This window comes from Saccopteryx leptura, chromosome 5 (genome assembly GCF_036850995.1).
Source record: "Saccopteryx leptura isolate mSacLep1 chromosome 5, mSacLep1_pri_phased_curated, whole genome shotgun sequence".
Classification (NCBI taxonomy): Eukaryota; Metazoa; Chordata; class Mammalia; order Chiroptera; family Emballonuridae; genus Saccopteryx; species Saccopteryx leptura.
Genome location: NC_089507.1, coordinates 185511048 through 185537945, shown reverse-complemented (window position 1 = coordinate 185537945; position 26898 = coordinate 185511048). Strand labels below are relative to the sequence as shown.

Below are 26898 nucleotides of genomic sequence, written 5' to 3'. Positions count from 1 at the left end.
AGAGGCCATACCCATTGGACTCCAGTGGCCACGCCCTTCTTATACACAGACAAAATTGGAAGGCAGAGAAATGCAACCCAAATGAATCAAGAGAAATCCTCAGAAAAGGACTTGAGTGAGTCAGATATAACCAAATTACAGGATGCAGAGTTTAAAATAATGATTGTTAGGATGCTCAGAGATCTTAGAACAACAATAGATGAACATAACAAACACCTAAATAAAGAGATAGCAAGTATAAAAAAAGGATATTAAAATAATAAAAAAGAATCAGTCAGAAATGACAAATACAATATCAGAAATGAAGACCATAATAGAAGGAATTAAAAGGAGGTTGGATGAAGCTCAGGATCGAATCAGTGAGTGAGAGGACAAGACAAACAAAGGCATGGAAGCAGAATAGAAAAAAGAAAAGAGACTCAAAAAGTCTGAGGAAACTCTAAGAGAGCTCTGTGACATCGTGAGAAGAAATAACATTCGCATCATATGGGTTACTGAAGAAGAGAAAGAACAGGGGATAGAGACTTTGTTCAATAAAATCATCGCTGAAAACTTCACTAAATTAATGCAGAAAAAAGTCACACAAGTTCAAGAAGCATGGAGAATTTCATTAAAGAGAAACCCAAAGAAATCTACACCAAGACGCATCATAATTAAAATACCAAAGCTAAGAGATAAAGAGAAAATATTAAAAGCTGCTAGAGAAAAAAAGGCTATCAGCTACAAAGGAGCCCCCATAAGGATGACATCCAACTTCTCAACAAAAACACTTGAGGCCAGAAGGGAATGGCAAGAAATATTCAAAGTAATGCAGAACAAGAGCCTACAACCAAGATTACTTTATCCAGCAAGGCTATCATTTAAAATTGAAAGAGAAATAAAAAGCTTCCCAGACAAAAAAAAAAACACAACAAAACTCAAGGAATTCATTACAACCAAACCAATGCTGCAAGAAATGGTAAGGGGCCTATTGTAAACAGATCAAAGTGGGAAAAGAATATAGCAAAAGAGGAATACAGTTTTAAAGAATAAAATGGCAATAAACAACAAAATATCAATAATAACCTTAAATATAAGTGGATTAAATGATCAAATCAAAAGACATAGGGTAGCTGCATGGATAAGAGAATAGGAACCATACATATGCTGTCTACAAGAGACACACCTTAAAACAAAAGATGCACACAGACTGAAGGTAAAAGGATGGAAAAAGATATTTTATGCAAATGGAAATGAATAAAAAGCTGGGGTAGCAATACTTCTATCAGACAAAATGGACTTTAAAATAAAAGCTATTGTAAGAGATAAAGGTCACTACATAATAATAAAGCAGGGGTCCCCAAACTACGGCCCGCGGGCAGCATGCGGCCCCCTGAGGCCATTTATCTGGCCCCCTCCACACTTCCGGAAGGGGCACCTCTTTCATTGGTGGTCAGTGGTCGCTCACGCACAGTACTACTTCCGGTGATGCGGTACACATGCGTCACGGCTCTGGAAGCACGTCATATCACTTGTTATGACTAGCAGTGACAAATATGGAACCGGACATTGACCATCTCATTAGCCCAAAACAGGCCCATAGTTCCCATTGAAATACTGGTCAGTTTGTTGGTTTAAATTTACTTGTTCTTTATTTTAAATATTGTATTTGTTCCCATTTTGTTTTTTTACTTTAAAATAAGATATGTGCACTGTGCATAGGGATTTGTTCATAGTTTTTTTTATAGTCCAGCCCTCAACGGTCTGAGGGACAGTGAACTGGCCCCCTGTGTAAAAATTTTGGGGACCCCTGTAATAAAGGGAGCAATCCAACAGAAAGATATAACCATTATAAATATCTATGCACCTAATATAGGAGCACCTAAATATATAAAGCAGATTTTGATGGATATAAAGGGCGAGATCAACAGCAGTACTATAATAGTAGGGAATTTCAATACCCCACTAACATCACTAGATAAATCCTCAAGAAAGAAAATTAACAAAGAAACAGCAGACTTAAAGGACACACTAGATAAACTGGATTTAATAGATATCTTCAGAACCTTTCACCCTAAAGCAGAAGAATATATATTCTTTTCAAGTGCTCATGGTACATTCTCTAGGATAGAACACATGTTAGGGCACAAAAGTGGTCTCAACAAATTTAAGAAGATTGAATCATATCAAGCATTTTCTCTGATCACAATGGCATGAAACTAGAAATTAACCACAACAGAAAAACTGAAAATTACTCAAACACTTGGAAACTAAATAGTATGTTATTAAATAATAAATGGGTTAACAATGAGATAAAAAAATAAATAAAAAATTTTCTAGAAACAAATGATAATGAGCATAAAACAACTCAAAAGTAATGGGACACAACAAAAGAAGTACTGAGAAGGAAGTTCATAGCATTATAGGCATACCTTAAGATGTTAGAAAAAGCTCAAATAAACAATTTAACCCTTCATCTAAAATAACTAGAAAAAGAACAGCAAGTAAAGCCCAGAGGTATTAGAAGAAAGGAAATAATAAAGATCAGAGCAGAAATAAATGACATAGAGGCTAAAGAAACAATACAGAGAATCAATGAAACCAGGAGCTAGTTCTTTGAAAAGGTAAATAAGATCAATGAACCTTTAACCAGACTCACCAAGTAAAAAAGAGAGAGGACTAAAATAAATAAAATTAGAAATGAGAGTGGAGAAATAACAACTGACACAACAGAAATACAAAGAATTGTAAGAAAATATTATAAAGAACTGTATGCCAAAAAATTAGACAACCTAGATAAAATGGACAAATTCCTTCAAACATATAGTCTTTTAAAAATCAATCTGGAAGAATCAAAAAACCTAAACAGACCTACTACAGCAAATGAGATCGAAACAGTTATCAAAAAAACTCCAACAAACAAAAGCCCTGGGCCTGATGGCTTCACAAGTGAATTCTACTAAATTTCAAAGAAGAACTAACTACTAACTCCTATTCTCCTCAAGCTATTTCAAAAAATTCAAGAGGAAGGAAGACTTCCAAGCCCCTTTTATGAGGTGAGCATAATTCAGATTCCAAAACCAGGCAAAGACAACACAAAGAAAGAAAATTATAGGCCAATATCCTGGTGAATTTAGATGCTAAAATCCTTAACAAAATATTAGCAAAGTGGATCCAGCAATATATGAAAAAAATCATACACATAATCAAGTGGGATTTATTCTGGGGAGGCAAGGCTGGTACAATATTTGCAAATCAATCAATGTGATACATCACATAAACAAAAGAAAGGAGAAAAACCACATGATAATTTTAATAGATGCAGAAAAAGCATTTGATAAAATCCAGCACCCATTCATGATCAAAACTCTCAGCAAAGTGGGAATACAGGGAACATACCTCTACTTGATAAAGCCCATCTATGACAAACCCAAAGCCAACATCATACTCAATGGGCAAAAATTAAAAGCAATCCCCTTAAGATCAGGAACAAGGCAGGGGTGCCCCTTTTCACGACTCTTATTCAACATAGTTCTGGAAGTCCTAGCCACAGCAATCAGACAAGAAGAAGAGATAAAAGGCATCCAAATTGGAAGGGAAGACATAAAACTATCACTATTTGCAGATAATATAATATTGTATATAGAAACCCCAAACTTCGTTGATTAGTCGGCGGGCTGCACAAAATTGGTGGGCGGGCCGCATGCGGCCCGCGGGCCGCGAGTTTGAGACCCCTGCTAAAGTCTCAGTCAAAAAACTACTGGTCCTGATAATTGAATTCAGCAAGGTGGCAGGATGTAAAATTAATACTCAGAAATTAGATGCATTTTTATACTCCAACAATGAACTGTCAGGAAAAGAAATTAAGGAAATGATCCTTATTACTATTGCAATCATAGGAATAATGTACCTAGGAGTAAATTTAACCAAGGAGATTAAAGACTTGTACTTGGAAAATTATAAAACATTGATAAAAGAAATCAAGGAAGATACAAACAATTGAAAGCATATACTGTACTCATGGTTAGAAAGAATAAACATCATTAAAATGTCTATATTACCCAAAGCAATTTATAAATTCAATGCAATACCAATTAAAATACCAATGACATTCTTCAAAGATATAGAACACATATTCCAAAAATTTATATGGAACAAAAAAAGAACACAAATAGCCTCAGCTATCTTGAAAAGGAAGAATCAAGTGGGAGGTATCATACTTCCTAATATCAAGTTACACTGCAAGGCCATTGTACTCAAAACAGCTTGGTACTGGCATAAAAAAAGGCATATAGATCAATGAAACAGAACAGAGAACCCAGAAATAAACCCATACCTATATGGAAAATTGATATTTGGCAAAGGAGGTAAGAGCATACAATGGAGTAAAGACAGCCTCTTCAGCAAATGGTGTTGGGAAAATTGGACAGCTACCTGCAAATAAATGCAACTAGACCACCAACTTACACCATTCACAAAAATAAACTCAAAATGGATAAAAGACTTAAATGTAAGCCATGAAACCATAAACATCTTAGAAGAAAACATAGGCAGTAAACTCTCCGATATCTCTCACAGCAATAGATTTGCTGATTTATCTCCACGGGCAAGTGAAATAAAAGACAGGATAAACAAATGGGATCATATCAAACTAAAAAGCTTTTGCACAGCTAAAGACAATAAGAACAGAATAAAAAGACAACCCACACAATGTGAGAACATATTCGACAATACGTCTGATAAGGGGTTAATAACCAAAATTTATAAAGAACTTGTAAAACTGAGCACCAGGAAGATAAACAATCCAATCAAAAATGGCCAAAAGAAATGAATAGACACTTCTCCAAAGAGGACATACAGATGGCCAATAGGCAGATGAAAAAATGTCCAACATCACTAATCATTAGAGAAATGCAAATTAAAACCACAATGAGACATCACCTCACACCTCTCAGAATGGTGCTCATCAACAAAACAACACAGAATAAGTGCTGGCGAGGATGTGGAGAAAAGGGAACCCTCTTGCACTGCTGGTGGGAATGCAGACTGGTGCAGCCACTGTGGAAAACAGTATGGAGATTCCTCAATAAATTAAAAAATCGAACTGCCTTTTGACCCAGCTATTCCAGTTTTAGGAATATACCCCAAGAACACCATAGCACTGTTTCAAAAGGAGAAATGCACCCCCACGTTTTTGGGCAGCATTATTCACAATAGCAAAGATCTGGAAACAGCCCAAGTGTCCATCAGTGAATGAGTGGATTAAAAAGCAATGGTATACATATACGATGGAATACTATGGGGCCATGAAAAAGAAGGAAATCTTACCTTTTGCGACAACATGCATGGACCTGGAAACTATTATGTTAAATGAAATAAGCCAGGCAGAAAAAGAAAAATATCATATGACCTCACTCACTTGAGGAATCCAGTGAACAGTGTGAACTGAGGAACGAAATTGAGAAAGAGGAGAGATCAAAAGGACCAGAGGAAAAGAGGACAAAGGGAAATCGAGGATTATAGGATGGGATAAACCTGAAGTGAAGGGGGGAGGGCACTATGGGAAGGGGGACAAGGGAAATATTGAGGGGAATACGGGGGAAGGGGAATGCATTCGATGCAACACTAGAATCTATGTAAACACAATAAATTAAAATCACTAAAAAATAAAAAAAAAAAGGTAAGATTTCCTTCTTCCTCTTGGCCATGTACAATAGTATTGCATTGTGTATATGTACCATGGCTTTTTAATCCACTCATTCACTGAAGATCACTTGGGCTGTTTCCAGATCTTGGCTATTGTAAACAATGCTGCAATAAACATGGGGTACATTTCTTCTATTTCTTCTTTTGAATCAGTGATTTGGTATTCATAGGATATATTCCTAAAAGTGGGATAACTGGGTCAAAGGGCAGTTCCATTTTTAATTTTTTAAGGACTCTCCATACTGTTTTCCACAGTGGCTGCACCAGTCTGCATTCCCACCAGCAGTGCAGGAGGGTTCCCTTTTCTCCACACCCTCACCAGCACTTGTTATGTGTTGTTTTTTTTAATGAGCATCATTCTGACAGGTATGAGGTGATATCTCATTATGGTTTTTAATTTGCATTTCTGTAATGATTAGTGATGTTGAACATTTTTTCATCTGCCTATTGGCCATCTGTATGTCCTCTTTGGAGAAGTGTCTATTCATTTCTTTTGGCCATTTTTTGATTGGATTGTTTACCTTCCTGGTGTTCAGTTTTACAAGTTCTTTATAAATTTTGGTTATTAACGCTTTAACAGATATATTGGCAAATATATTCTCCCGTTGTGTGGGTTGTCTTTTTATTTTGTTAATGGTGTCCTTTGCTGTGCAAAAGTTTTTTAGTTTCATTTAGTCCCATTTGTTCATCCTGTCTTTTATTTCACTTGCCTGTGGAGATAAATCAGCAAAAATATTGCTATGAGAGATATCGAAGAGTTGACTGTCTATGTTTTCTTCCAAGATGTTTATGGTTTCACCACTTACATTTAAATCTTTTATTTATTTTGAGTTTATTTTTATGAATGGTGTAAGTTGGTGATCCAGTTTCATTTTTTTGCAAGTACCTGTCCAATTTTTCCAATACCATTTGTTAAAGAGACTGTCTTTACTCCATTGTATGCTCTTATCTTTTTTTGTCAAATATCAATTTTCCATATAGGTATGGGTTTATTTCTGGGTTCTCTGTTCTGTTCCATTAATCTATATGCCTGTTTTTATGCCAGTACCAAGCTGTTTTGATTATGATGGCCTTGTAGTATAACTTGATATCAGGAAGTATGGTACCTCCCACTTTATTCTTCTTTTTCTGGATTGCTGAGGCTATTCGTATTCTTTTTTGGTTCCATATAAAGTTTTGGAATATCTGCTCTGTATCTTTGAAGTATGTCATTGGTATTTTAATGGAGATTGCATTAAATTTATAAATTGCTTTGGGTAATATAGACATTTTAATGATGTTTATTCTTCATATCGATGAACATGGTATATGCTTCCAGTTGTATCTTCCTTGTTTTCTTTTATCAACATTTTATAATTTTCCAAGTACAAGTCTTTAACCACTTTGGTTAAATTTACTCCTAGGTACTTTATTTATTTTGTTGCAATAATGCAGATTGTTTTCTTAATTTTTCTTTCAGACAGTTTATTGTTGGTGTATAAAAATGCCTGATTTCTGAATATTGATTTTATATCCTGCCACCTTGCTGAATTTATTTATCAAGTCCAGTAGTTTTTTTGACTGAGACTTTAGGGTTTTCTCTGTAGAGTATCAAGTCATCAGCAAATAATGAAAGTTTTACTTCTTCTTTTCCAATTTGGATGCCTTTTATCTCTTCTTCTTGTCTGGTTGCTGTGGCTAGGACTTCCAGAACTATGTTGAATAAGAGTCGTGAAAAGGGGCACCCCTGCCTTTTTCTTGATCTTATGGGGATTGCTTTTAATTTTTGTCCATTGGGTATGATGTTGGCTGTGGGTTTGTCATAGATGGCCTTTATCATGTTGAAGTATGTTCCCTGTATTCCCACTTTGCTGAGAGTTTTGATCATAAATGGATGCCGGATTTTATCAAATGTTTTTCTGCATTTATTGATACTATCATGTGGTTTTTCTCCTTTCTTTTGTTTATGTGTTGAATGACATTGATTGATTTGTGAATATTGTACTAGCCTTGTCTCCCCAGAATAAATCCCACCTGATTATGATGTTTGATTTTTTCCCTCATGTATTGCTGGATCTGCTTTGCTAATATATTGTTGAGAATTTTAGCATCTAAGTTCATCAGGGATATTATTGGTCTATAGTTTTTTTTCTTTGTAGTGTCTTTGCCTGGTTTTGGAATCAGTATTATCCTTGCCTCATAAAAGGAGTTTGGAAGTCTTTTTTCCTCTTGATGTTTTTGAAATAACTTGAGAAGAATAGGAGTTAGTTCTTCTTTGAATATTTGGTAAAATTCATCTGTGAAGCCATCTGGTCCAGGACTTTTGTTTGCTGGGAGTTTTTTGATAACTGTTTCAATCTCATTTGATGAAATTGGTCTGTTTAGGTTTTCTGATTCTTCTAATTCCTCTAATATTAAAGTATTATTTAGGCTATCTATTTCATCTTGGTTGCATTCAGGTAGTTCACCAATTTCCTTTTGATAAAAATATAAAGGTAATTTAATGGAGAAAGACTGTAATTTTTAGTAATGGTCCTGGTGCAGTTAGATTATTTGCAAAAAAAAAAAAAATAATTGAAACCTCATACCTTATGCAAAAATTATTTGAAATATAGTATGCACCTAAATATAAAACTATAAGGCTTTTATGATATATGTAAACAAAGGAAATAATGTCTGTAACCTGGGGTTAGTCAAGATATCTTATATAAAAAAAAGTCTATATATATATTAAAAAAAGAGATAAATTGGACTTTATTAAAATAAATTTCTATGAAAGACTGTCAAGGGAATGAAAAGCAAGGTCCAGAGAAAATACTCAAAAATTATATTATATGACAAAGTTCTTGTATTTAGATGAATAAACAACTCTTAAAACTCAACAATAGGGAAAGAACTAACGCAATTTAAAAAAATGGGCAAAAGATATGAACAAACACTTAACCAAAGATAAAAAATAAGCACATGAGTCCGGGTTCGATTCCCAGTAAGGGCACACAGGAGAAGCACCCATCTGCTTCTCCACCCCTCCCCCTCTCCTTCCTCTCTGTCTCTCTCTTCCCCTACTGCAGCCAGGGCTCCATGGGAGCACCCGGTCGTTGAGGACAGCTCCATGGCTTCTGACTCAGGTGCTACAATGGCTCCTGCTGCAACTGAGCGATGCCCTAGATGGGTAGAGCATCGCCCCTGATGGGCATGCCGGGTGGACCCTGGTTGTGTGCATGCGGGAGTCTGTCTGACTGCCTCCCCGCTTCTAACTTTGGAACAATACAAAAAAAAAATTTGCTTATACGATCTATTCAATCCCAAACCACTGCAACAAACTGCCTGCTGCTAAACTACTAAAAAAATAAAAAGCACATGAAAAGATATTAGGGAAATGCCAAGTTAAAAAACCACAATGAGATACCAGTACACACTTAAAATGGCAAAAACAAAATGCAAACTGACAAATTTTAACTGCTGGTGGGTGAAGCTGCAGAGCAACTGGAACTCAGATATTCTGGGTGGGTATACAAAATTATTCAATTACTATGGTAAATACTTTTTTTGCAGTATTATAAAGTTAAACATATACTTATTATACAATTCAGGATTCCACTCCTAGTGTCTGCACAAGAAAACCTGGTCCATAAATGCACCTACACATGAACAGCAGCTTTATCGTTGCCAAAAACCAGAAAAACCTGATACTGAAGCCCTTTCCACAGAAGAAACCTAAGTTTTGGTTGTTCTCATAATGGACTCCAATTTCTTCATGTCTCTGTATGTGATTTTTTGCATTGTGACTTTCCCACCTATTGATTTGGCCAATGAATAGTAGCCTCTGATAGTGTCTTAAAAAGTACTTGTGTGCCCTGGCCAGTGGCTCAGAGGTAGAGCACTGGCCTGGGGTATCGATGCCCCGGGTTCAATTCCTGGTCATGGCACATAGAAGCAACCATCTGCTTTTCCCTCTAACCCCCCTTCTCTCCTTCTGTTGCTCCTGCAGCTAGTGACTCAATTAATTTGAGCATGGCTCCGGGTGCTAAGGATAGCTCACTTGGTCCGAGCACATCAACCTCAGGTGCTAAAAACAGCTCAGTACTTGAGCATCAGTCCCAGATGGTGTTGCTGGGATGATCCAGGTTGTGGTGCCTCACTATCTCCCCTCCTCTCACTGAAAAAGAAAAAAGTAAAGTACTTGTGTATTGGGATTTACCATTTCTTGCAGCTAGCTGAGAACCCTTCTGTCACCAGGTGAAGAAGGCTGTATTATGATCAGAGATCCCCTCACTATCTTAGTCATCTGAGTTAATGTGGAGTCCCAACAAGCCCCAAAGCTCAGCAGCTGAGCTGGCCTAAACACTAACTACCTAGCCAACCCATAGATCAGGAATCTTTTTGGCTGAGAGAGCCATGAACGCCACATATTTTAAAATGTAATTCCGTGAGAGCCATACAACGACCCGTGTACGTTAAGCATCATCCACTAAAAAAATTTGGTGCTGTCCCAGAGGACAGCTGTGATTGGCTCCAGCCACCCGCAACCATGAACATGAGCAGTAAAAAATGAATAAATTGTAGTACATGGAATGTTTTATATTTTTAATATTATTATTTTTTAATTAAAGATTTGTCTGCAAGCCAGATGCAGCCATCAAAAGAGCCATATCTGGCTCGCGAGCCATAGGTTCCCAACCCCTGCCATAGATTCATAAATAATAAATGTTAGCTGTTTCAAGTCACTATGTTTGGGTGGCTTGTTAAGTAGCAAGAGCTAATAAACAAAGTTGATATTGAGTTCATTCGCTTCTCAACTGGTGGACCAAAAAGAAAATGTTTGGGCTTCCTTTTTCCTTCTAAGAAGTGGTCCTTGGTCCTGGCTGTTTGGCTCAGTGGTAGAGTGTCAGCCTGGCTTGTGGATGTCCTGGGTTTGATTACTGGTCAGGGCACACAGAAGTGACCATCTGCTTCTCCACCTCTCCCCCTTCTCTCTTTGTCCCCCTCCCACAGCCATGGTTTGATTGGTTCAAGCAAATTGGCCTCAGGCACTGAGGATGGCTCTGTGGCCTCTGCCTCAGGAGCTAAAAAAATGGCTCTATTGCTGAGCAATGGAGCAATGGCCCCAGATGGGCAGAGCATTGCCCCCTACTGGGCTTGATGTGTGGTTCCTGATCAAGGCGCATGCAGGAGTCTGTCTCCCCTCCTCATAAAAGAAAAAAAAGTGAGGCCTTGGCCAGTTGGTTCAGCGGTAGAGCGTCAGCCCAGTGTGTAGAAGTCCCAGGTTCGATTCCTGGTCAGGGCACACAGAGGCACTCATATGCTTCTCCACCCTTCCTTCTCTCCTTCCTCTCTCTCTTCCCTTCCCACAGCCAAGGCTCCATTGGAGTAAAATTGGCCTGGGCGCTGAGGATGGCTCCTTGGCCTCTGACCTTAGGTGCTCAAATGGCTCCAACTGCAGTGGAGCAACGCCCCAAATGGGCAGAGCATCGCCCCCTGGTGGGCATGCCAGGTGGATCCCAGTCGGGCACATGCGGGAGTCTGACTGCCTCCCTGCTTTTAACTTCAGAAAAATACAAAAAAAAAAAGTGATCCTCAACCTTGGCTGCATATTGGCATTCCCAATGTTAGAAAATAATGACTGGATCCTACCTGATAGATGCAATTTAATAGGTCTAGGATGCAGATTTGCCAATGGAATTTTTAAAAATTCCATCAAATGATTCCAATGAGCAAACAAGGCCAGGATGTTACCTAACGGCCTACTCAGAAAAGACTATGGAATGAGTGCAGTCATTCCTGTTCTGCTTGTGTCTCTAACACATCTCCCTCAGAGAGACTAAGTAGTAATGACAGTGAATATCAAGCTAGTCCCCAAGGCTGCTGATGAAAGTCTGAGAAGCCAGAGAGCCACTGGACTTGAGACACTTATAAATCTGGGTGCTACAATGCTGACGTATTCTCCAAGGTTCCAACAACAACAAAAATTCAAATAAATGTGGTCCCAAGTCACCCAAGCTAGCTTCAAATTGTTTGCCAAAATGTAATAGTGACCATTTTTATCCTGAGTTTTACTACCAGTAATTATTTATTGAGAGCCTAACATTCTTGATGTAGGATATTTAATTAACAGAGTACATAATAATACTATTCTCATTTTTTTCTACATAGATAAATCAATTGAGACAAGGAGCCAGTGCTGTGCATAACGTATGTACTCAATTTACTTGTTATATCAATTACGTGCCTAATACAATGAGTTTTACAATAAAAGGCAGTGACATAAAAAAACAAAAGGCTCAAAAACAAAGACTCAAACCAAATTAATCAAAACCACTATAAAGTTTAGAAGAAACAAGTGTTTTTCCCTGCATAACTGTACTATAATTATGTTTATAGACTATATTCATAAACATATTGATTCATGATCTTTCAAATGATGCATAGATAAATATTGGGAAGTTCACAGTGATCAAGAACAATGCCTTATTTGGCTGAATTACCTAATAATGTCAGTTGGTTTTTGGTTTATAGTTAAAAAAACCAAAAACAAAACAAACAAAAAATCCCCAGCACAATATTCTGCATTTTTCTCTGTTGTAATGAGTAATTTAAATGTCCTCTTTTTTCCTTCCTCTGAGTCTGCATATACAACCCTTATTACCTTGATATGTTTTATATACTTTTATTCTTGAAAAAAATTCTACATTGGTAAACTTGAATTTTTGTACCAAAAAATGACAAGTTAACTATTAACTTTAACTACTCACCACAGATGGCCGAACTCCCAATGTCTTTTAGAAGGTACCATGTTTATCATGTGTTCCAAATGACCATTTTAGTTTCTATTTGCATTTATTTATATAGCACACCTAATCCTCCTCCTAAGTGGACAGTGAATAGTTTATAAAACCTAGACGAGATGAGATCCAGGAGTAAGTAGAAAGGCCTTAAAGACGTGTTTTAATTTTAAAAAGAATTAAGATTCCTTAAACTCTATAGCAGCATATCCACCCTCCCAAGCATTCCAAAAATCTGAAGGGTGGATAAAAGAATTTTCTGTTACTACAAATAAAAAAATCATTGCAGAGCTCACGAACATTTCAAGTACAATTAAGAGCAGTTGCAAACCTGGACTTGCCTCTTCATGGAGCTGTCGTTTTAAAGAAGAAAGTTTTCCAGATATTTTTCCAGAGAGTAGTTTATTTGAGATGTACAAAATGAAATAAATCACTGTTAACAAAAGAATAAAAATATTCTGCATTTTTATTTACAAATTATTTCAAAAGCAAACTACTGTACAATGAACATGACCAAACAACAAAGAAAGTTATTGGCTCCCATAATTAGGACTAGAAAAATAAACTCAGCACTATTGTTCTGTTTTTTATTTTTTTTTACATAGAACTGTAAGGTGTTTAAAGAAAGCTACTGTAGAATAATCTAATATGAACTGAATTTCATAAAATATAAAAACTTTATAAATCCTAAAATTTAATCAGATTAGTATGATTAATCTGTAGAAATACAGAGTACAAATTTGTCACTCACCCACCATTAGGTCTTACGTTATATATGAGATCAATTTTTCAATGGTCATAATAGAGTGTGTATTCACATTCTTGAAAGGTAGCTTTGTTCCCAATAAATATTCTTTCTACCACTTCTGTAAACTTTAGGGGCAGCATATTCTCAATCTAAAAAGAAACAACAGACAGCTATTTGACTTTTTGTTTTTTTCTTGCTTGAAACTGCTCTGTTTTGTTTTTTACCGATTTAATCAACATTGACAAGGCAGGATCAGTGGACCGCTTTTGTGATTCCTTTGGAATTTCACTCTCTTTTGTCTTTATTGCCTGAGTAAGTTCTTGCTCCTTTCGTTCTCTCTGCTGAGCTTTCTCCTCCAGGATTTTTTCCATAGCTTTTGTTTTCTTGAAATTAGGATCTGATGGATCCAGATTGAACAAGTGGGAAGTATACATTGCCTGAAACCGCGCATCCTTAACATTTATCTGTAAATCCAAAAGGAAAGAAAAATAAATTAGTAAACCAAAAGGCTTAGAAATGGGGCCAAATTTTGAGTCAGTGAGTGGTTATGGGGGTGGGGATCACTTTGTAAGTTATATAAATGTCTAACTAGTATGCTGTATAACTGAAACTAGTATATTGAATGTGAACAGTAATTGAAAAAAAAAACCAAGTGAGTTATATTATATAAAATGTAAATGTATTTTGCATAGCTTCATTAGAAAACTGTCTTCCCACAGATCTTCATGGAGTTTCAAGGCCTACTCTTAGACCACATGTGCAGGACATACTGTTCTTACCATGCAAAGACAACCTCTTTAAAGGGAACTGTATGGTCTACACATAGAGTGGCCTGTAACTACACTGGTCACTCAGAGAGTGACTGTAAGCAGTAGTTCCCAAGGCATGTTTCCCCACACTTAGTGTGAAAGCTATTTCTGGCTGGGATAATTAAGCCAGAGATGGTATCTCCTGCTGGAGTTCTATGTACAGTCACTAAATTCAAAGTAAATTACAAAAATGTTTAACCTTGGTGTCCAAATGAGTAGCTACTAAGGGTGAGTCATAGATCAGAAGACTGAGACTCTACTATGGAAAAGAAAGCACTCCCAAGACCAAGATCTGGTCAGATACAAGGCCTACATTTATCTCCTGTCTTCCTACAAAAACACTGTGGTTTCACATGTAAGAGTACGCCCCTAACTGCAGCCAGGCTTTCAAGTGTTGCTAGGCACAGGGGCGACCAGCAGGAAAGAACATGACTCAGTGCCTCGCAGCAAGCCCACGGAAAAGATGAGTCCGCCTGGAGATGGGTGGTAGGGTTATGTAGTTCTAGTAAGGACGACAGGGGGTACCGCCATCACCACTAACAAAACACAATGTTTTCATGTGTGATTATTAAAGTGTAAAGACAATTATCATACTGGAAGGTTTGACTACGAATCATTTATTGCTTTTAATTTTCCGTAAGAAAACCAATACCCTGAAACGTGCAGAGAACAGCAACATACACAGAACTGACAGAATGGTCTCAAAGTCCCTTTCCACGCTGCTTAGAAATTATCTGCATGTTCCTCCATTCGCTGAACAAATTCAGCATTTCCCCAGGTTCTCTGGGCCTACTCATCCATGTTAACGGTTGGAAGTTCCTGGCAGCTGTTTGTAGATTTTCTGCACAGGGCTCAAACTCATGTATGGGGACTGTGTGGTCATTAGGAATATGTATTTAACAAAAAGAAGAAAAGGGGGGAAATAAAAAACATAGCAATTAAAAAAGCATGGCTTACTGTGCTGGCCACTCTACACAGTGAGAGTACGGCACATTGTGAAACAAACCTGCTCTTTTTCAGCTGGGCTTAATTATGCATATCCTTCCCAAGCGAGCGTCACGCCTCATGTGATTCTAACACTGAAAGCTACCTATTTTGGTGCAACATGGCTACCAAATGACAGTCAGTTACTTCACCTAGTGCTTAACTGAAGAAACAATGATTTGCTCCATGTGGGGATGAACTGGCTGTATAGGACTGAAACATAGTGACTTTGGCTCCATGGTCCTGCCTAAGACATCTCAAGGACAACATTGACTATGCTTAATTTTAATCTCCAGACCTGACTCTAGATTCAACACTTTAAGAGGCTAATGACTTCTGCCCCTGGTTACCTCAAAGTCATCCTCTAATAATTCCTTCTTTTTTATAAGCTGTTTTTTCTTCTTTTTGCTCAGATTCTGGTGCTCCACAATCTTGTTGTAATTGAAGTGTTTCTTGCTCTCTTCCTCCTCATCCATCATGAGCAAAGCCATTTCTGCCTTTAAAGAGAAAAAAAAAGTTCAAATACACAACATGTTTTCTTCCCCAAACAGGAATATGAGGCACAGAAATCCCCTGTAGGAAAGGAAAACTCAGCTACCAATGATCTGGGCTAACAGCTGTCATTGGTAAACTGACTGTGGGTTACCGAAAAGAAACCAGAGATCTTTGTACAGCAGTCAGGTTAAATCTTCACAAGCAACATCACTGAGCGGGAGAGGGGTAGGAATTAGTCCCCAAGTCATCCAAAGAAATAATCCTCATTTTCACTTTGGTCTTTTTAAGCAATGATACAGAATATAGCTAATATAGTATTTTCATGGTACTAAATAACTACTTTTTATTTATTTCTTTTTTTAAAAGTCAGAGTATTAAAAAAAAATTTTGAGAGAGAAAGTACGGGGAGGGGGGGGGGGAGAAAGAAAGGAACACAGACCTGTTTCTGTATGTGCCCTGATCAGTGATTGAACTGGCAACCTTTGCGCTTTAGGATGATGCTCTAACCACTGAACATCTGATCAGGGCCAAACTATTTTTTAAACATGTATTTTAACAAGAAGTTTCGTTTTAATTTTGCCTTTACTGTTTCAAAACTGATACATTTCTATGAAGGAATCTTTATATTTGCTTCTGAAATAGAATATACTGTCTTTTCCACAGAATAGGTATTTTCTACCGACATGAGGTGAGATTAAATGTGAATTCTCAAGAACCCAGTAAAGCACCTTGTATACTGGAGAAAACAGATTTTGCTGCCAGCCTCAGTGGCTCTTACAGCAACACTACTTCAGACTGGTTTCATTTCCTCTCACTTCCATCACTGGCACCTACAGGTGGCTGTCTTTTTGGAGCTGTTTTCCCCAGAAGAGGATCTCTCTGTGCCCCTTAACTCTCTGAGTACTGCTGTAGACGCAGTGCATGGAGAACAGACAAGACCTGTTAAGAAGCAGCGATCAGGTGACCAGTCAGGCTCACCCCCGGCAGTGATATGAATGCCAGCCACAGAGTCACAGGGATGCTGTGGACTCCAGCTCCTGCCTCAGTAGAATACATGTTACTCCGTGCCCGGGATCTTTGGAGTCACTGAAGATGAGGTTCACTGCATTTCTAGGACAGACTTATTTTTGTACATTAAACTTATGATTTTTACAATAGTAAAAAGAGAAAAATCAGCCCTGGCTGGCTGGCTTGGTTGGTTGGAGCATCACCCGAAGTGCAGGGGTTGCCGGTTTGAATCCTAGTTAGGGTACATACAGGAACATCTCTCTTTCTCTCCCTTCCTCTCTCACTAAAATTGATTAAATATATATATATATATATATATATATATATATATATATATATACATACATACATACACAAAAGAGAAAAATCAGTATATATATATATATATATATATATATATATATATATATATATACACACACATACACAAAAGAGAAAAATCAGCATTTGACAAGCCATAAAAACAAAGTCTGTATTACAGGACATTTTCAGATTAAATTAAAATTTATGGCAATATTATTTTTAGGTTTTAATCCCTAGTATTTTTTTTGTCTCAGTTATAGTAATAATTTTTATATATGAGATATTTTCCTCTTAATTAACAAAGGACATGCCTTGGGTTTGAGGTAAATTTAACTTTGTATTAATTAAATATTTGGTAAGAAGGTGATATTTAATTTAAACTATGTTGTTAAAATATTTATTATGTGTTTTATAATTTATTTATAGATTTCATTGCTAAAATAAGTTATTTTTTTATTAGGGAGGAACACTAGAAACTCATTTAGATAACTTCATTTAAATTAGTTCTCAATTATTAACTAAGTATGTAACAATGATCATTTTACCTTTTGTTTTTCTATTTCAGCTTCTTCCCCTAGAGATGTGCCATCTTTAGCAGATTTCATTGATTTTTTTCCTTTTAAACCTGGCACAACAAACACAGGAAGGTTAAAAATTACAAGACTATCAACAATAATATGTTTACACTAGGAACAAAAACGCAAGATATTTAGGAAATATTTTATCAATAGATGTATAGAAGCTAAAGAAAGTAAAAAATATTACTAAGAGATGACTATGGGTATGAATGGAATAAATATACATCTCAATGGGGTGACTGAATATTATAACAGAGCAATTTCTTCTGAAAATAATGTATAATTGTATCAACTAAGAAAAACCGTAAGATTATTTCAATAGATACAGACAGAATAAGCATTCATAAAATTCAATTTGAAGAAATCTTTATAAAGTTAACTAGATTTAACATACTAGTGATACAATGTACTACAAAGTAAAAAAATAACCAAAAAATACTATACTACAACGAGAAAAGAAGAACAATATAGCTTAGTACATAATAACAACACGTAGCATCATATATCACTGGAAAAAGGGGTTATTCAATAACTGGTTTGGGGCAGTTTGTTTCGTTCTGGAAAAAAAAAATCAAGTTATCTCCATAATGTATAGGCAAATAAAATGCAGACAGGTGAAAGAGTTAAACATTAAGAAAAATAAACTTTGTGAAAAAACACAGGGAATAGCTGCCTAATCTTAAATAGAAGAAATATTTTCTTAGCATGAGAACAATTGAAGAAATCACAAAGGAATAAATTTTAACATACATGTGCTTAAAACTCTGTATATAAAAACTCGCCTGCAAAATGAGAATTTATCTTTATAATAACAATTTGAAGTAACTACCTGTAAGTAATGGTTTAAGAAAACCCATTCTCTTTCTCTAAAGACAAATTTGATCTTTGGTTGTTAACTTTCTACTTGATGATGAGGCAAAATAGCTTATGGTAAAAGTGGCTCCTGGCTGAAAAACTGCTTGTATTTTCAGGGACTCCAGGGTTCTTGGCGACCACGCGGTGTCAGCTGACATATTCTCGTCCTAAGTGAAAGGCAGTAATGTGCAGCAGCTAAGGGCACTGGACTCGAGCAGCTGGCCTGGGTTTAAATTCTGGCTCTGCCACACTCCAGTTGGGCAATTTGTACCTGTGTCCTTACCCATGAAATGAGGGTTGTAATAACGGCCCCCACCTCATGGGGTTGTAGTGAGGACTGAAAGAGTGAGTGAATGTGAAGAGCTCAGTTAGTGCCTGACGCGTGGTGCTGAAAAGTGCCTGCTGTTCTTGTCACGACCATCTGACTAGATGGATATATAAAATGTCCTGGGGGCCTCGGTGATCAGGCTGCTGCTTTAATGTTCCCTCCTAGTTTGTGGGTGTTGGAGTAAGACAGGTTCAAAGGGAGTTGGTTTTAGGGTGCTAAGGTTGGCAGGACTGAAAAGGGTCAGAATCTACAAAGCCACACTGTGTTACTCGGAGTCCAGAGCATTAATACACAATGCAGGTCTCTGAGCTGGTGGACAGCTTTCTTTGAATAAGCTGTGTTGTTTTCCAAGATTAATGTTTACACGGCACTTACTGTGTCAGGCAGAAGTACTGTTCTAGTATCTTTACATATATTAATTTAATCCTGATAACAGTGATATGAATTAGACTCTCTTACTTATAATCCTCATTCTCTGGATGAGAAAACGGAAGCACGGAGGTTAATATAATCTGTCTCGATTTAGTAAGTGAAAGAACCGTGACTCAAACCCAAGCACTGCGGCTCAGGCTCTACTATTAACCGCCATGCTACAATCCTTCACTATCAAATTGTCTCCCTGCAACAGCCTCCATTTAAAATGCATTTTGATGTCAAGTAGCAAAGTAAAATTCACAGGACATTACTGATGGTTGAATAACTGCAACTAATGGGGGATAACAGGAAACATGAAGCCCAAAGTCGGGAGAGGCTGACAAACTGCTCCACATGCACCAGTCCCCGCTGCACTCCCGCGGCCAGCGCAGCCGGCAGCACGCCAGCCAGACAGCACGCCAGCCAGCGCAGTGCTGCTAGGTCCCCTCCATGCTGCCACGCACCCTGCGCTGCCAAGGAGAAATGACCGTCTGTAGCCCTTCTTCCTACAGTGAAAATCTTTATTGTTCCTATTTCAAATGTCTTCAGGGAACAATGTATCCACTTTAAGATTATACCTTTCTCCATTTTAAATATATAAGTACTATCAAGGTTTCCCTTTCTTTGGCGTCTGACTCCGTACCCTAAGTTGACCTCAGCTCCCATATTCTTCAAGGCAGGAGCTCCTTTTGAAGTAAATGGGCAAGTGACAAATATAGAAGATCATTCTGTGGCAGGGGAAGAAAAAATCAGGCTGTATATGATTATTACATAAAGGAGATAAAGATCTTCACTTACAGCTGTGGGAAATAATTTCAAAGAGCCCACAATGAACTGTTCCGGATTTTATAACAAACTGGTGAAAAGTCATAAAAATAAACTTGAAAGGGAGACTGCAGCAAGGGAGGAAAAAAGAAGCTCCAAGATGGTCAGGGTTAAACCGGCATCCAATTTTAGTGTGATGAAAATCGCTGTGCTCACAAAACAATTTACTGTGTGCTAGGCTGAGCTGTTTAGCCAGAAGATAAATACTGTGCCGAGTCCCTTTCTGCACTGTTAACAAGATCAGATTAAGAGGGCACATCTTCATTTATTATTAAAGCATTTTTTTCCCCGTTGGAAAGTTTTCAGACCTAAGTTAAATAAAGAGTATGATGGAAATAGAAGTTCTATTCCGAAATGTTATCTTTATTTTTCAGTGAACCATTTGGCAAGTAAGAAACTGCACCTCTTAGGACTGCTGCAGAAGGACATATGGATTGATTGTAATAAGTTGAATACGAACAGAGACTGGAAATCAGATGTTAAGAGTTTTACAGTTAAAAAAAAAAATCCTTACTGAGGCTACTCTCTCTTTAAGCAAAAAATGTAACTGAGTACACCTATGGAAAAAGACATGTTGCAAACAAGTGATCTGTAAAATGACTACCTGTAAAAGAAACTCCATTTTTCATTACTTGTACTGTCACAGAACTGTTCTCATAAAATCTTCCTCCAGAGGGTTTAGTTAAAAGAATTCACTGCAGGGCAGACACGGTCTCAGCACTGACCAGACAGGCGTGGTAAACCCCTATTACTATTCACACCTTCTTCAGCATTCCTGCATTTAAAATCACTTGCCCACAATCAGATGCAGTCTGTTAATCTTCCTGTGAACCTGGGTATTCTGGCTGTGCTGGAAACCCAGAAATCCCTCACGCCCAGCTCTTACACATGGGTCCTGGCTCTGGCTCTGCAATGTACTTGCAGAGTTACACAAAGTAAAGGGAGCCTACTAGATCAGGCTCTACCGTCTACTACTGGAACTTGCACAATTCAGCTATGTTTCTTGAGCTTCAGTTTACTCTTCTCTAGGGTGGGCTGAAGTTTGGATTAGAGGACAGAATGAATATAAAAGCATTTTCAAACTGTAAAATACATACGAGCAGTACACGGTAAGCATTCAATATACTGGCTGAATGAATCAAATATGTGTACCACACTACTACATTTTCAAGGTGGTTTATCAAATATTTAAAGTTATCAAGACAAAGGATAATTTTAATGGGGTATATTTACTTGTGGTATACTTTATTTCACCCCTACTTCATCTTAAGGAGTTTATACAGTTGGACAGTAAGAAAAATTCTCCAGTATTTCACTTCTAAAACAAAAACTTCTACTTCAATCTAGAAGTACCGTACATTACATTTTTAAAACTCGCATTTGATGTCAAGTTTGCAGTTTAGAAAAAACAGAAAAACTGTAGCAAGTTTATATGTAAGGAAAATAAAAAAGAAATAAAAATTAGAAAAGATTTCTAGTATTCAAACTGGCTTCTAACCCAAGCCAAACACCAGGTCTGGCATCAACCAATGAACTCAATTCCTCCCTATTTTGAAGAATGTGAAAGTTCAGTTTTATGAGATTGCTTAGAGCAAAGGTATCATATATGGACCCATGTCCATGTGGCTTAAAATATCTCTGTTCTCAACCATGGGACTTGAACTATATACTCTTCCAAACATTAATGTTGTTCCTTCTCAGTTTCTTAAGTCCTCCCCCCTTCCAGGTGTACCTCGTCTAGTGTAACGGAGTAATAGTATCTTACGTGGGCTTTACCTGACCTCAGAGCCCAATCCTGCATTCTCCTCTCTAATCAACGCTTTCTACCTCCAGTCCCATGGTTTGAAATACTATGTTACTGATTGGTAATCTGTATTTACACTTTGAGTTTTCAGTGGTATCTCCCAGGCTAATAGCTTCATTTATATACATAATTGATAATTCAAAGCAATTATATACAAAATAAACTCCCTGATTTTATTTCCCACCCAAACCTAGTGTTCCTACAGTCTTTCCTAACTCAGTAAGTGGTATTCCAGAGACACAAGCCCAAAATTTTGGAGTTATGCTAAACTTCTTCCTTATCCAAATAAATCAGCAAGCCTATCTCCAAAACATATTGCAAATCTCACTTGGTGTCTCCTTCCAATTCCATTACCGGCATGCCATCTAAACCAGCCATCATCTCGTCTGGACCTCTGTAAAATCCTGATCTACCAGCTCTCACCAACACCTTTCTTCAGTCTGCTCTTCTCAAAGGGACCAGAATAATGTGAGATGTTAAAATATCTACCAGACCATGTCACATACTTACTTGAAGCCCCATCAGTAACTTCCCACTGTCAAAAGAATAACACCCAAACTTGGTGCCATGACAAGGCCCTGCAGGTCAGTCCTGCGTCTCAGCCTCGCCTCACACCAAAGCCCCTCTGTCCACGACCCAGTCATATTGGTGTCATCAATTTCTCCACATCAAGTTCTTCCCTCGCAGCTTTTCGGCCCACTACTCTCATCTGCAGTGCTCTTCCCCACTCTGTGTGCCTATTCTCACTCTACCGGCCCCAGTTCTGATGCTACCGCCTCCGAGAAACCTTCTCTACCTACACTGTGCAAAGTAAGCAGCTCCCCTTCTTCCTCCCACTATGTCCTCTCTATCACCATGGTTATTTCCTTTCAAACACTGACCATATTCTCATAATATTTTCTTTGTTTACCTGTTTAGCATATTTTCCCTAAAACCACAGACTCCTCAAGGGACACAGCCTTGCTTGTATTACTGCTGCTGTATATCTAGCCTAGCAGAGGGCCAGCCCCTGGTGCACACTTAAAAATAGTTATTGATGGAATGAGTAAACAAACATGGCAAGATACCATTTTTTAATGCTAGGTTTTATAGTGAAAAATTCTAAGTGTTTCTGTTATTCTTTTTACTTTAAAAATCAAAGTGTATTGAAAGCAAGCAAATTTTATCTATACTTTCCTTTAGAACTTCTGATACTAACTTTGGAAAAAGCTTATTTACAATAGAAATGTGCTGATTCCAAGAAATAAGCTACCCCAAGCCATCAAACCATTTAATTTAGTCTTTGAATCCTGTCCTGAGTTCTGCAATCTGACCATATTTCACATGCCAAGTGAAGCACTTTGGAATGAGAACAAGGAAACTGTAATGCTTTGCATTTCTCCATATAATAAACTTGGTTTCCTGAAATCAGAGGATAAGACTAAAATCCATCATCTCCTAGAAATGACCACTCAGGTATGATAAAAAGCAGAACATGCTAAATTTCCATTTCCCTTTCCAATTCCTAAGAATCTGACATCCTATAATAGACTTTATTCATCTTGATCTCCTTTTCATCAATAAAATGTCAGTGCTAAAAGGCTATAACAACCAGGAAATAATTTTGAGCAATTTTGACTTTCCTGTTGAGAACTATTCTGGCCCACTAGTCACGAGGGACAAGAACAGGGAAACTTCATAAAATCCTTCTCTTTACAATGCCAGCTTGAAGTTGCTCCAGAAGCAAGCCTTTGGGGTTCCTGTGTATGGTATTCAGATCAGGGAAAAGCAAAATGCACGACAATGAATGGAAAATGCTCACAGTGGTCTCTGCACTGACTTGTCCAAGTATGGCTGAACCCTACCACACACATTTAAACATACCAAAAGGAAAGAATAAAAGTATTCAGGAAAGAATGAACGCTGCATATGCAATGAAAACAAGGCTTCTTGGCTATAGGAAATCAGATCCCAGATAGTTCAGGGATTTAAGAAGAAAGGGGAGGAAGCTGGTTTTAAGCTATAATGAAGCAGGATAAATACAAAAAGAATATGAAACATAGGTGGTTTTGTAGGTATGAGCAGAAAAGCTTTTACTCAACAACATGTAAAAACTTCATAAATATATACATATGAACATAAACAAATATGTTGCATACTTTCAATTCTTCACAGCCTTTGCAAAGGGCTAGAGTGCACGTGCTATAGAAAAGCAGTGAAGGGCCCTGGCCGGTTGGCTCAGTGGTAGAGCATTGGCCTGGCGTGCAGGAGTCCTGGGTTCGATTCCCGGCCAGGGCACACAGGAGAAGCACCCATCTGCTTCTCCACCCCTCCCCCTCTCCTTCCTCTTTGTCTCTCTCTTCCCCTCCTGCAGCCGAGGCTCCATCGGAGCAGTTTGCCCGGGCACTGAGGATGGCTCTGTGGCCTCTGCCTCAGGTGCTAGAATGGCTCTAATTGCGGCAGAGTGATGCCCCAGATGGGCAGAGCATCACCCCCTGGTGGGCGTGCCGGGTGGATCCCGGTCAGGCGCATGCGGGAGTCTGACTGTCTCTCCCCGTTTCCAACGTCAGAAAAATACAAAAAAAACAAAAAAAAAAACCAAAAAAAAGAAAAGAAAAGCAGTGAAGGCCCTGGCCGGTTGGCTCACTGGTAGAGTGTCAGCCTTGCGTGTAGATGTCCTGGGTTTGATTCCTGGTCAGGACACATAGGAGAAACGACCATCTGCTTCTCCTCCCCTCCCCTTCTCTCTCTCTTCTCTTTCTGCAGCCATGGCTCGTTTGGTCCAAGTGAGTTGGCCTCAGGCGCTGAGGATGGCTCATGGCCTCTGCCTCAGGCGCTAAAAAAAAGGCTCCGTTGCTGAGCAATGGAGCAGTGTCCCCAGATGGCACAGTGTTACCCCCCCACCCCCCAGTGGGCTTGCCTGGTGGATCCTGGTTCAGGCGCATGCAGGAGTCTGTTTCTCTGCCTCCCCTCCTCTCACTAATAATAAAAAAAAAGTAAAAAAGAAAAGGAAAACAGTGAAAGCACACAAGATGACTACTCCTTTTTCCTTCAGTCTTTTACAGTCAATCTGTCTATAAGGACATTTCCCAAAAAGGGGTCCCCAGCAAACTTAAATCAATCATGTTACCAAAAGCCTGCTACAATGAAATCACTCCTTGCACACACAGGAGACAGGCTGACCCTTCCTAGTCTGGTCAATGTTTATACCCCTTAAGACAGACCTGCTTATAAAATAAGTAGCTTTTATTGTTTCTACCTATGTTATCTTCTTTTCTTTAGATTCCAATTGAAAACTACAAATGTGTTGGCTTACCTATTTTTTTAACTTCTTCAGCAAAGTATGGGTCATTCATATCAACATCAGAGGGAAGTTCATCTTCGCTGGCCTCTTCTGCAAGAGCCTTAAGGTTGAATATAAAATATATACAGTTTACTACAAGGACCATCATATATGCATATGAAAGAAAATAATATATCTTTTAAATCACATAGTTCAACCTAAAATTAAACCAACATTTTTTATTTTATTTTATTTTATTAAGTGAGATACAGGGAGGCAGAGAAAAACTCCTACATGTGCCCCAACCAGGATCCACTTGGCAAGCCCCCTCCTGGGCGATGCTCTGCTCCTCTGGGGCCACTGCTCTGTTGCTCAGCAACCTAGCTATTTGCGCACTTGAGGCGAGGCCATGGAGCCATCTTCAGTGCCCGGGGCCAACTTTGCTCAAACCATTGGAGCCATGGCTATGGGAGGGAAAGTGAGTAAGAAACAGTGAGAGAAGGGGGAGGGGTAGAAAAGCAGATTGTTGCTTTTCCTGTGTGTCCTGACCAGGAATCGAACCCGGGACTTCCACACACCAGGCTGATGCTCTACTGCTGAGCCAACCAGCCAGGGCCTAAACCAGTTTTTAAAATGAATCAGTTTATAAAATAACTCCCATTTGAATAATTCTTTTGTTTGTTCAACAAATATTTATGTAATGTTTAATAAATTCAGGAAAATATGTAGGGCACTGGCGAGAAATAAAAGTTATCAGATAGATAGTTTCTGTCTTCAGAAATTTTACAATCTGTTAAAGAAAGTTAGACACAAACATTCACCAGTAATAATGCAAGACAGAAAGTGCTAGAAGAGATAAAAATAAAATGATGCAGACATTCAAAGGAGGAAAGTATTTTTATATGGGTAGTCAGTGAAGACGGGTGGCCTTAATCGCTCAGAAAATGGAGGAACAGCAGTGCTGTATAATATGTAGTGCACTGTGGGTTATCTTTCAAATTCTTTTTAAAAACAATTTATTTGCTGATTATTTTAAAAGAATAATTCTTTATTATAAAAATTCAAACATGTAGAAGCATCAAGGACAGCATAATGAACCCCCTGTTTATTCTCATCACCTAAATTTCAGCACATATTTTGTTTTATCCATAACCTATGTCTAAAAACTCTTGGGACTATTTTTAAGCAAATCTAATCGTTAAACTTTTCTTAATCAAATTTGAACATACTGTTTACTAAATTAGCATGTTTAATTAAAATTCAAGTCTATAAAAAAATAAAACATGAATTAAGATGAGACTAATCATATTGAGTTTTTTTTTTAATTTATTCATTTTAGATAGGAGAGAGAGATAGAGAGAGACAGAGAGAGAGAAGGGGGGAGGAGCAGGAAGCATCAACTCCCATATGTGCCCTGACCAGGCAACCCCAGGGTTTCGAACCAGCGACCTCAGTGTTCCAGGTCGACACTTTATCCACTGCACCACCCCAGGTCAGGCTAATCATATTGAGTTTATCCCCAGGAATATAAAACATGAGCCATTTTAATAAAAATATTTAGAATGCATACTGCTAAACATGATCCTGCATACTGAAGACAACCCACCAAGCCCCTAAAAAATACTCATTTTGATATTAATATCCTTTAAAGAACAGGGCTTCTAAGACTTTTTTCACTAAAACAGTACAATAGATTCAGTAGTAATATGTCTCTGTAACAAAGATTATAGAATATTTATATATCCAACTTCATATCTATGCATATACTCCCTTGTTCTTTTAGATCTAAGCTATAACTATTATCAACTTTGGCACATAAACATACTCATTTCTTCAGTAATCATTTCTCAATATCAAAATTGAAGGCCCAGAGAGGAAAAGGGGGGAAAATGTAACGTGAAGATCCTCTCTAGATGGAGAACTTGTGGAGCTGAAGGGGTCTGCTGGACTCTCCGAGCCCAGGACAGAGCACGGAGCCCAGAACAATCTGGGCACGCAGCAAGGAGACTTTTAATGTTACTGATAAAACCAGTCCAGTC

General features: G+C 38.0%; 1 protein-coding gene across 2 annotated transcripts in view; it reads right to left on the bottom strand.

Annotated features, from left to right (window-relative positions):
- Positions 1 to 11855: 11855 nt before the first annotated feature.
- ESF1 (ESF1 nucleolar pre-rRNA processing protein homolog) overlaps positions 11856 to 26898 on the bottom strand; it is a 74196-nt gene continuing 59153 nt past the window's right edge. For both annotated transcript variants that reach the window (XM_066387112.1, XM_066387113.1), the window contains exons 11-14: positions 24893 to 24980; positions 17339 to 17418; positions 15338 to 15484; positions 11856 to 13658 (exon numbers count right to left, since the gene is read on the bottom strand). In XM_066387112.1, coding sequence (XP_066243209.1) covers positions 13365 to 13658; positions 15338 to 15484; positions 17339 to 17418; positions 24893 to 24980 — 609 coding nt within the window. In that variant the 3' untranslated portion in view covers positions 11856 to 13364. The remainder of the gene's footprint in view (positions 13659 to 15337; positions 15485 to 17338; positions 17419 to 24892; positions 24981 to 26898) is intronic.